Consider the following 12,786-nt stretch of genomic DNA (forward strand, 5'->3'; position numbering starts at 1 on the left):
GCACAAGTTTCATTGCAAATGTAGTTACTGTGGTTAAAATTGGCAGACTTTAAAAACATAATGGACACCCTGCTTCGTACTATCATTCAGCACATTTAACTTTGAAATAACATGTACACTATCAAATGACAATCATGTAAAATTTAATGAGAAACAACTTGTTTGAGCGCGGGTAATATATCTACCAAAGCACATAAATAAAGCAAGGAAAAATGTTTTGTGATCCTTAAGTGCAAGGGTGATACATCCCACATACGAATTTTGAGCAACAGCGAATTGTACTGAAGAAAAATGAGTGTAATCGTAATAATAATAATAATGTTCTGCGTCACGATTCTCAGTATTCAGTTACAACGTGAATGTGTATAATTCACGTTCAAGGCACATAGACCAACTAACACTCGGAAAAGTTGAGTCAACATGATTTCTATACAGTAATTCACGCCATAATAGTTAATACACGTCTTTTCTTCAAAATCATGTTAAAAAGTAGCCAATTATGCATCTTTAACATGAATAATTACATGTTCATCAAGTTAAAATGCAGCATAAATACTTACCTTTTCTGCCTTCGCGAGATATATCCAAAGTTTTCGCCAGGTAGAAAACTTCTTCATGTCACTAAAATTGTACTGCATTTCTTTCGACGCATAACGCGACGAAAGAGGCGAACGATAACCACAAAATTCATTATTTTCTTGATATCCTTCAGTCATTTTGCCCTCCACACTTATCAACCAACTAGACACACAGCAGCAGACGCACAAAACAAGAGAGAAGCGAATGCCGCACTGCAGTTTTGTAGCGACCTGATTTCGGCCTTATCGCATTTACGACCATTATCAAGACCTCGGTTGCGAGATGGGTCAAATGCCATCACATTCCACTCCTGTATGCAAAGTATTTCGTAAAGTATAGAGCACGAAACTACAACCTGCTACAACTTTGATTGTGTGAGACTGCTAATATGTTTTCAACTGCAGTAGGAAACAGTGGCGTGGCGTGGATTTTTAAAAGTGTTACCGGTTATCAGTAGGACATTTAGGGGAGACGTGGGCGCCTCCCCACCTCATGCCCCCCCCCCCAATGTCTTCCAAGTAGTTCATATAATATTAATCTGGTACGTATGCAATTCAATACTAGATTTTGGTAAAGTTATTAATCAGGAAAAAATGTTGACATAAGGACTAAAGTGAAATCGCAAACATTGGTTGTTGACACAATAATACGTAATTTGATACTTACAGAAACATCGAAGGCTACTTATAGAGCAGATCAATCCGACTTTGAAAATAGTTATATGATGCCGGGTTCGAAACCTAGCTTGGGATGGGCGTTTGTGATGTCTATTCATCAATTTAATCATATCATCACTCATCCCCATCTTCGCAAATTAGCCAAAAGTGGCACAAGCCAAGCAAAATCAATCAAATCAAATCAAAAAAATTCTATGATGCTGTCATAAAGAGAAGTTTTTCATTTGAATTTGAATTTTTGGGTGCGTCATGGTCATGGTCCATGTTATCCACATCTGAATTCGACACGTTTCTTTTTTCACCCGAAAATAGAGTACATGGCTAACAAAAGAGTTTCGACAACTGCACACATCCACATAACCACGGATAGTCGTTATACCACGAAACATTGAAATGTCGGTCATATCCAGCAGACGACTTGGTTTTTAAATAGTTCAAAATAGGCTTTGGCCTCCCTTTCGCCACAATTTCGATTTTTTTCTGCAAAATAACGAACCAAGAGATTGCTTCAAAATATCTTCTATCGCACGATTACACACACTGTCCAGACGACTTGGTTTTTAAATAGTTCAAAATAGGCTTTGGCCTCCCTTTCGCCACAATTTCGATTTTTTTCTGCAAAATAACGAACCAAGAGATTGCTTCAAAATATCTTCTATCGCACGATTACACACACTGTCCAGATAGGATGAACCCGCCACCTCGGAACTGGGAGCAAGCTTCATTAATTAATTTACAATGCCCGAAAACAACATAAAGACGAAAGACACCAGTCACAAAACTCTTACTGCACAGTCCCTCTCACAAACCGTTGTTTACTTTTGTAACACGTGAAGCACCCTCCTTGCCCCCTCCCCTCTCAGCATCGGCCCTTCCCCAATATTTCCTTCGGAACCTGCAAGAAGTCCAGTTCTACTAATGTTGCCATCTTAGTTCTTTTGAAATCAGATTTGCCCAAATCGCGAAACTTTTCGTTTCAAATAAGACGTATGTAGAGTAGATGTAGTCTTCATCTGTTTCCTAACTACTCCCACTTCCATGTTTCGCTAAATCCACTGAAATCTCATTTCTGACACCACTACTATTTCGTATATTTTACGTCCTTTGCTACCTTTAAGGCTTTCGCTTTATATGATAATCGTGACGATGAGGATGCATGGTGAATTATTGAAATAAAATTATTATTTCTTTGTGTATGTAATTATTAATTTTTATAATTATGTAAGTAAAATAATAACAACGAACATTGAAATAACCATTTCTTGCTGAGGATTCGAACCTGCGACACCTGACACTTCAGAGCGTGCTAAGATAACAATCGGGAAATTATGCTTGTAAGTATTGTTTTCACCCAAAAACAGTTCTACCACCTCAAAAACATTGCTTCAATCCGAAATTATTGCAATCCTGCGAAAACGTATGTCAATCTCAATCAGTATTATCAACAATTATCACAAATTCCTGTAACCGAAATAATATTATATGTGTGAAATATATAATTTTAGGTTGACATTTTTAGAAGAACAGCGGACCCCTTGACCATACCCATCCCTCTCCTCTCCTTCTCGCCCATGATATCGAAGAAGGACAAAGAGGACTTTCCCAATCGCTGATATTTAGTGTAAATACAAAATATTACTTGGTAGTTTGCTTTTGCCCCAGTGTGATTTGATTTTTTTAAATTTTGATTTGGCGATTTAAGTCCACTTCATGAACAGTAATGCTAATCGGGACAGTTTAAAGTTGGATCCGAACCACTTGTGCCTCCACCGGGTATCGAACCCGGAATCCCTTGATTATAAGGCGGCGACGCTACCACTGCGCCATCGTTCCCCAGTGTGACTGGACACCTTCAGAGTAAGATAGACCCGATTAGGCGACTTAGCTCTTTTCTGTGAAATGAATATGGCAACACTGGTATGTTTCCGGTAAGGATCACCGGCAACTGCGCCGGCTAAACAGGCATGCCAAAAATCCGCCTCCTCCTCCCGCGGTCAGTCTTTGCCGCCGCAACGCGAAGTCTTCCTTGCGTGGGCTCAGGGCCCTTTCCTCATGTTGCCTGTGGAGGGTACCGGATCAGTCCTCCTCTTCGCTTTTGCCGGTGTCAGAAAAAATGTCAGTCTGCAATGTTTACTTTACGACAATATTACCAGTTTATGTACGTAATAATATTTTAAGACGGGTTCTTCAATTCTTTATATTTTGGTGTTACCTGCGGTAACAGCGGCTACATGCACGCCACGCCTCTGGTAGGAAATAAATAATGGGGAGAATCAGGATCTTAGCCACAATTTTCCGCCTGGGGATGAAGGATCCCCGTGCATAAAGCACCGTTCCATGAAGGCACATTCAGGGGACATTGCAGTAGGGCCCTACACATACTCGATCACGGCCATTTTGGAGGTGATGTGATCAGCACCACGCTCCGGCCCCCTTTACCCCTCAGGGTTGCCACCCACCCCGAATTGAACCCGGGTCTCGCGCGTGGCAGTCAGACGCCCTACAGACTTTTTTTGAAAAAAGGAATACCCTTAAGCGGTAGTATTCCCCGTTATTCACAAAATCCCTGTGCGAAAGTTAATTACTATGTGGTGATTACCTATTTTGAAAATGGGGGTTCACCACATGGAGAGGGGTTCATAACGCGCGCTGCGTCATGGGAATTTCTGCTGGGACACAAAATAACAAAACTTTGATAATATGTGGTTAAATAACTCTGATGATACAAATCTAAACAATTATAATAGAATAAAGCGAGAAGTTAACAGCACGTTTAGAAGTAAAAAAAGAGATTACTTGAAAAGCAAAATTAACGAAATTGAAACAAACAGCAAAAATAAAAATATCAGAGATTTATATAAAGGTGTAAATGAGTTTAGAAAGGGGTGACAACCCAAAGTAAACTTGATAAAAGATAAAGACGATGATTTTCTAGCTGACCCAAGCGATATTCTAAATAGATGGAAGAACTACTTTAATGACCTTTTAAATGTCCATGTAGGAGATAAATCAGAAGTAAATGAAGTACACACAGCAGAACCTTTAGTTCCAGAACCTAACTTGACTGAAGTTAAAGATGCTATTAAAAGGCTAAAGAATAACAAAGCACCTGGCATTGATTTAATACCAGCTGAGTTAATTAAATATGGTGGAAATTCATTAATATGTCAAATTCATAAATTAATTTGTTTAATATGGAATAAAGAAGAAATCCCTCAACAGTGGAAAGAATCCATAATTGTTCCTGTGTTTAAAAAAGGTGATAAAATGAACTGCAATAATTACCGTGGAATTTCTCTACTCTCAACAACATATAAAATATTATCTAACATTCTTTTAACAAGACTAACCCCATATGCTAATGAAATTATAGGTGATTATCAATGTGGATTTAAACGTAAAAGATCAACTACAGATCAAATTTTTCACATCAGACAGACACTTGAAAAAAAGTGGGAATATAATCAAAATGTCCATCAGCTATTCATTGATTTCAAAAAAGCATATGATTCGGTCAAAAGAGAGAAATTATATAATATATTAGTAGAGTTTGGAATACCTAAGAAGCTTGTTAGTATGATAAAAATATGCACCAGTGAAACTGAAAGTAAAATTCGTGTGGGTATTAATATGTCTGACAAATTTACAATTCATGATGGGTTAAAACAAGGAGATGCATTATCTCCATTGCTTTTTAATTTTGCCTTAGAATATGCTGTTAGGAAGGTAAAAGAAACTAACGAAGGACTAAAATTAAATGGTATGACTCAGTTGTTAGCATATGCAGATGATGTAGACTTACTAGGGGATGATGTGAATACAATTAAAAATAATGCTAAAATATTTTTCAAAACTGCTAAAGAGATAGGTTTGGAAGTTAACAAAGAGAAAACTAAATATATGCTTACAGGCCGAAACCAAGTGTTAGGTAATAATCAAAATCTAATTATTGATAAGAACTCGTTTGAACCAGTTTCCAAATTCAAATACTTAGGAGTAATATTAACAAATGAAAATTATATTAAAGAGGAAATAAAAAGTAGGCTTAATTCAGGAAATGCATGTTACTTCTCTCATCATAAACTTTTGTCTTCTCGTTTAATATCTAAGAAACTAAAAGTTAAAATATACAAAACAGTAATTTTGCCTGTACTATTATATGGATGTGAAACTTGGTCCCTTACATTGAAAGAGGAACATAAATTGAGAGTATTTGAAAATATGATCCTTAGGAAAATATTTGGACCTAAAAGAGATGAGGAGACAGGTGAGTGGAGAAGGTTACATAATTTAGAACTACATAATTTGTATTGATGTCCAGATATTATTAGAATAATTAAATCAAGAAGACTTAGGTGGGCAGGCCATGTGGCACGAATGGGAGAGGAAAGAGGAGTTTACAGGATTCTTGTTGGGAAACCTGATGGTAAGAGACCTGTAGGAAGGCCAAGACGAAGATGGAGGGACAACGTTGAGATGGACCTAAGGGAAATCGGTAGGGATGGAAAAGAGTATATAGAACTTGCTCAAGATAGGGAAAGATGGAAGGCCTGTGTTGTTGCAGCCATGAACCTTCGGGTTTAAGAAGGCTAGGCAGTTAGTTAGTTAAGAAACAATTTGAAAATAAATTGTTTCATAGTGTATCTACCATTTCTGTTAACTTCGCACAAAAATGCTTGGGGGATTGATTGATTGTTTTTCTTAAAGAATAAACGTCAAGGCCTCACGAGGAAGTATTAGTGTTTTTTTAAATTATAATTGTTATTAGTTTGTAGTCTTGAAGGGAATAGTAAAAAATGTCTTGCTCTCTTCGCTCGCAATGCAACCTTATCTGTAAGATTCGCATGATTGCATCAACTTTATACATAGGCTTAAATGTTATGTATACTGTACAATGTGTTCATGATGTGTGTTTGATATGCAGCTCGAAGAGCGGGCCTCAGTGGCGTAGCGTAGTGCCCTGGGACCCCCTGCAACTAAAATATTGGGGGCTCCTTAGTAAAAAAAAATATCTAAAATACTACAACGTATATATATCATCGATGACGTCAGTGGGTAACGGACGTAACCCTCTTTGAAGTGTTTAACAATTAAAAGAAAGTCAAACTACCTTGTCACACTATAGCTAAAAAAAAAGGAAAATAATCGGTAACACTTAACAGGTGTGGACTATGTGGAAAATTTGTCTCAGTTCTTATTTGAATACGAAAGGGCTTGGGACCCCTTTGAAAATATTTGGTGGGAAGTTACATTTTAAATACCACACATAAAACTAATATTAGTGGTAACAGTTCATGAATTACCAAGTTCTCATGTTTGTGCGGCAATAAAAAACAGACTGTCCGACTAACTGAATCTTCCTACTGGATTCAAAACTGCAGACAATTTATACTCTAAAAGATTCCGACAAACGAAATATCTATAAAGGTGCGAGATATGGGATCCCCCCCCCTATTTTAGGCGATCTCCGAGGAAGTAAATTAATACGGCATTTCTGAGGACCCACAGGTTAAGTTACCAGGGCCCCTTTTATCGAGCCAGTACGCCACTGCTTATTATCGCAGCCATTGCCTTTTGATATGTTACTGGTAACACACTTGATCACCTTCCACATGAAAATAAATATATAAATAAATAAAACAGTCGTGAAGTTATTTGTGGTGGTGTAAATTACAGTAACTCTGTTGATACGTATTTTAAGTTCGCCGATCGGGCGTTTCTATTTAGTGAATTTCAAGTTCAAATTTTGTCATTGTTGGCCTACATTTTGTCTATTTCGTATTTTAAAAAAAATACCCACACTGTGTGTTGAATTATATTCAGGAGCGCAGAGAAAACATTGCGGGACCCCTACACTTCGGCCCCCATTGCGGGGTTGCCGGGGGCGCCGCTACGCCATTGGGGGCCATAGTGGGGAGAGGGGGCAGTGGACCTGGGCGTCGAGTCCGTTCCTCTCACGTGTTCATTGGTGGAGTCGTCTTGCGTCACTACTTGCGCAGAGACTTGATTTCGTTTGCCTGCTCCACAGTTATACGACGCACGTTTTTAGAAGCGATATCGGGCGGAGCTACTGAGAGCGTGTCCTTGGCGACCAGCCAATGGCAGGAGTGCAACGTTGTACAGTTAGGAGACTGCGGAGCGCAAGTTAAACGCCGTGTTCTGTATTTTTTCTTGCGCGCAAGAAGTTTGCATAAAACTCGCCACTTTAAGGTTAATCATAAGATGGGAGACGACATTTTGAACAAGACCGTCCAAGTCCCATGAATTTCCGTCGCCTACAGCCGGAGTTATCGCTTCTCGAAGAAACACGGGGAACAACACGTCTCTACACACACACACACACACAAAATGACCCTTTCGTTTTCCATCCGTCTGCGTTTTTTCGTTGCCACCGTGTTGATCCCGCTGAGTTGTTGTGTCTTGGTAAAGCTATGGATGTCAAATTCGGCTGAATATACACAATGACCCTTCATTGTCGTGGGGATTCACGAACATTGCGAGTCAGTTAAGTCAGTTTGAGTTCAGCGTTTTCGTAACAACGGCGGTGTAAGATAATTAATAATTATACTCGTACGCCACGAAGAACAGTTGTGAGAGGATTCAATAGAGCCCTTATTGATTGATCGATTCGATTTATTTTACTTAGCTTTTCTGCCACTTTTGGCTAATCGCGGAGATGAGGAGGTGGTGATATGATGAAATTGATGAAGAGAAACTTACAAACACCTATTCCCGGGCCAGGATTCGAACCCGGGACCCCTGGCGTCGTAGCGCGCTGTGAAATACGGTCCTTATGTTCGATAGTTGTGCAATGGTGTATGTTCCGTGAGTGTTATTCAATGATGTCGCGCCAGCCCCTATTGTGCAGCGGTTAGCATATCGCGCTACAAGGCCAGGGGTATCGGGTTCGAATCCCGGCCTGGACATGGATGTTTATGAATGTCCATTCATCAATTTCATTATATCATCACTCATTCCAATCTTCGCAATTAGCCAAAAGTGACAGAAAAGCAAAGTAAAACAAATCAAATCAAATTAATAACGTTGCTCTCGAAACGTAATACCAGTAGTACAGGCACCGAGGGTAAAATATTACGTTCACAAGATAGAAATCTTACTATTAAAGTATATTCTTACTTCAATGATTTGGCGTCGGAAGAAGTGCGTGCTGAAACAGTGTTTGATCAGAGTCGAGAACTTACGGCTAAAGCGTGTGGTGTATTTGTTTTTACTGTGTTGCGTAATATAAAACAGGGTAAAGTATCTACCACAGAAATCGGCGAAGCCCTGTTCAAATCTCCTGGGAAACATGCCAGAAAACAGAAACGAGCGATGATGATGATGACCTTGCAGCTCCTCTATAATAAATTCCTTCAAACGTCTTTCAGGTACGAGTTTCTCTTATATGCTGCAGTGATATGATATGATCCTGTGTAGAATTATTCACTATATATTTTATTGTACTCAAATATCACGTGCATTCATTATAACCTATATAAAAAGTTGGATATTGGACACAACGAATTCTCTGTGTTCTCCTTCCGCTAGCAGTTGGTTTGACAACAGCGCAAGAGCGCTGGCAGCGTATTGGCTGAACTCATGTTCCTTCTAAAAGCGTACGCCGTATAGCTGGGACAGACTATAGTAAGTTTGCAAGAAACAGAACGCCTCGCTAGCCAATAAGTAATCTCCCCCCATCAAATTAATAGACGGTGGGGCCACCATATTAGTAATTCTTAATATAAACCACCATAAAGCTAATCTAGTGATATAATTAATTATCCCCCTATTAATTAATATACTACGACTACCTAACCGCTCATATTTACCAAGCAAAATATGCCAGAAGAACAAATACCATGTGTCACTATTAAAGTAAGCCCACCACTTATACCCCACACTCTTATGTGCTACACAAGACCTATATGTGCTACAGAAGAATATGCAACTAAAGCCTTTAAATCAATTTGACGAATACAAACAAGACTAATTATTCAAATGCCAATTCTAATTCCAAATCAATATATATATATATATATATATATATATATATATAGATATATATATATATATATATACTTAATAGCTAACACTGCTCTACAAAATGAAACTTTTTGAGAGCTGTTTTCCGGTTAAGAAGTGATATAAGATATTTCAAGTACGCTGATCACGAATATGTTATTGGTTTTCTTCCATCACGTCAGAATTTTTCACAAAATAGAAATTAAATTTCAGCCGAGAGCGGTATTTACATACGAAAATCAAGTTACAGACATTAGGGAAATATTACACAAGGAATGTAAATCTCACAACAAATAGTCATAAAAAGTATACGAAATGAATAATTTGAATTAGATATTTACCTCATTCTTCTTTTTCCCTATTTGGAAGCTTCGAAGATTGAATTTTCTCTTGTGAACGGTGTTTGGTTCCTCAAGTAGAAATGTCCAACAGTAATCCGCCATAATTTTTGTGCTCCATCTTCCCTGGTATCAGTGCTCCATATCGCTAATATCTTGATGGAAACGCTCTCCATGTTCCTCACTGACTTCACTACCTAAGTTAGGAGGAAATCTGTCGAAATGCGCGAACAGGAAATCAATTTTAAGGCTCATGTTCCATCCTAAATTTTTTAACTTGAGCAGCATATGAGACACGATGCTCTTGTTATATTCATGTCTGTTATACCCAAGAAATTTTCACGTACACTTCTGAAAGCTGCCCAAGCTTCCTTTTCCATGTTGTTCATGCATTCTTCGAAATTGGAATCTTCAAATGACTTTCGTATTTGAGGTCCTATGAAAATTCCCTCTTTCAACTTAGCATGTGAAATACTTGGAAATTTTTTGGTGAGGTATTTGAAACACACTCCATTCTTATCGAGAGACTTAACGAATTGCTTCATGAGACCTAATTTTATATGTAATTGAGGTAATTGTATCCTCTGGGGTTCGCCACATTTTTTACTGCCCTGGATGCGTTCCTGTCTTAGAGGCCAATTTTTTGTGTCCAGTGTTTCTCTCTATCTCTACTGTCCCATTCGCAAATATAACATGGATATTTTGTGTATCCTAGTTCAAGTCCCATCAATAAACAAATAGGTCACCACACAAAACCCAATTCTTTTTCTCCGTAATTTATCTTCTGCAAGAGCAGTGACATATTTTGGTATTTCCCCTTGAGGTGTACGGAATATGCTAATGGCACAGAAAGGTATTGGTTTCCATTGTGTAGTAGGACAGCCTTTAAACTTAACTTGTTTGAATCTATGAATAACCTCCAATCCTGTGCAGAATAGCCATTCCCTGTAAGTCTCATCACGAGTTTGGTCACATCATTACAATACACCAAATCTTCTTCCGCAGAAAAGTATTGAATAAATTCCTGTTCGCGATGCCTAAATAATGTTGAAGATGTCCCTGCAGCAAGTAAATTTTTCTCTTTCAATCTCGATCCTAAGAGTTCAGCAGCTTGCTTTGATAAATTCAAGTCTCTCACCAAATCATGAAGTTCTGGTTGCGTAAAGAGCTGGGGCCCGTTTCCCTACTGAACGCGGTAATCATCATCTTGTGTGTCGCTCACGGAATCAGAATCCAAACCTAGCTGTAAACCACTTGGTGGATCAGGTACCGGGACATCAGGACCGTGAGGTACATGTCGCATTGCCGATCGCACATTAGGATACTGTATTGTTTTTTTTGTTCTTTGCATTAAAACCTTTCATTTCACAAGAACAAAAGTAAGAATCACTGCTGTGATTAGTTGCCTCCCGCCACACCATAGGGACCTTTTGTCCAGTTCCTTAAATCTTCTACACAAACTCGGCACACTGTGTGGGGCGCAAATGATTTATCTTGATCCCCTAGTTTAATCCCGAAATAAGCATGATATGCTGCCTTAACAAATGACGAAATTTTTTTGCCTTTGCTTCAACACCACAGATGTAGCAAAAATTATCGGGATTGTTTTTACACTTCCTACGTTCCATTTTCCTGCATGTGCACTCAATCAACCGCACAACAACAAGAGATGACAACTGATGTCACATTGGCGGGAAACTTTGTCGCGTCCATCAACGACAGACATCTAGTATTTCACACTTCGTGATGCTGTCTGCTGCTGGCGTCTGCTGTGAAATTCATGAACTAAGTACACTAACAGGTTAGTCTGTGTATGTCGCATGAGCTGTACTGTTTCATTTGCAAAAAGGAAGATATATTTCATAAATATCTGTTAAAAACGAATACGTCCATATTGAAATATTGGCATTTTTTAATGTAAATATCAAATTTCTGAAATTCCAGTTTTGAGCAAAAACTGTACGTGATGGAGCAAAACAAACATCATTTTCGATGTTTCCACATCGAAATCATTAAGAAAATGTCAACATTTCCCAAACAACAAAATCACTGTAGAGCAGTGTAATCCTTCAATACAAGAAACAACCCGCAAAATACCATATCCACCAAGCTTTAATAACACCCCAGCTAAAATTATGGATTCACTCACTGGAGGCTCAACATGAGCCCTAGGTAATCATAAATGAACCAAAAATATAGGTATTTTTACTAAAAAGGCAAAAACTATACTAATATATCAAATTAAATAATTTATATTCCACGAGGCCTTAAAAAGATCGCTTCGCGGGCTTGCAGCAGACGACAATATGGCGGTGTGTCTGCGAGAAACAATCAGATCCGCGAATAAGCGAGCCCGGTTGCCACAGCTAGCTCGCTGCACCCTTCTGGAAAGGTGAGTGACCTCTGCCTGTTGCTACCTCTCTGCATGTTTGTTCGGCTGAGTAGCAGACGACACGAGAGTATCGGCAACAGTGTGCGAGCGACGTCTGCTGTTAGCCCGCGAAGTGCTCTTTCTAAGGCCTCCTGCAGTATAAATATATATTAAATATATATAAGAGGTAAAGATGCAAGTAAGAAGCACGAAGCCAATAAGTATGTCAGTCTATTTCAGGGCGTTTTAATTCATTACTCTAATGCCTCTTACAATTAGTTCTTTGAGGGGGGGGAGGAGCTTAGGCCGCCGTTCGGATTCCACGTAAAATTGTAAAAACAGTACAATGTGCAAAAGTAGAACTTGTTACTAATAAACGTTTAGTGAATTTTCCTCTGCCCCAAAATAATATGCCAACAGGATATATTTCAAGGGGGTACATTGCATTTTTTTGAGTTGAGTTTTTGAGTTGATGTTTTAAGTCCACTTTGTGCACAGTAAGGCTAATCAGGACTGGACCTACAGTTTAAAGTGGAATCCGAACCACTATGTGCCTCCACCGGGTATCGAACCCGGAATCCCTTGATTACAAGGCGACGGCGTTACCACTGCGCCGTCGGGGGGGGGGGGGTACTGCCTTTTATATAGGAGATGCGTTGTAGGGTTTTGAGGGTCGTATGGGAACCCCGTCGAGAAAATAAATTCTGAGGTGTCTAAATTATATTTAAAAAGGTGAAAATATAGCGATTAGCGTGTCCTTATAGACAGTGGCGTGTCCAGAATTTTCGAGTTCAGTTGG

General features: G+C 38.9%; 2 protein-coding genes across 3 annotated transcripts in view; both read right to left on the reverse strand.

Annotated features, from left to right (window-relative positions):
- Positions 1–783, reverse strand: part of Adsl (adenylosuccinate lyase) — a 521,028-nt gene extending 520,245 nt beyond the window's left edge. Inside the window, exon 1 of the mRNA XM_083110875.1 lies at positions 561–783. Within this exon, the coding sequence (XP_082967001.1) occupies positions 561–716 (156 nt within the window). The 5' untranslated portion in view covers positions 717–783. The remainder of the gene's footprint in view (positions 1–560) is intronic.
- The window catches only part of LOC145978320 (putative RNA-binding protein 46), a 32,901-nt gene that overhangs the window by 16,784 nt on the left and 3,331 nt on the right, over positions 1–12,786 (reverse strand). The window lies entirely within an intron of this gene.

This window comes from Lepisma saccharinum, chromosome 24, assembly GCF_977018435.1.
Source record: "Lepisma saccharinum chromosome 24, izLepSacc3.1, whole genome shotgun sequence".
Lineage (NCBI taxonomy): Eukaryota > Metazoa > Arthropoda > Insecta > Zygentoma > Lepismatidae > Lepisma > Lepisma saccharinum.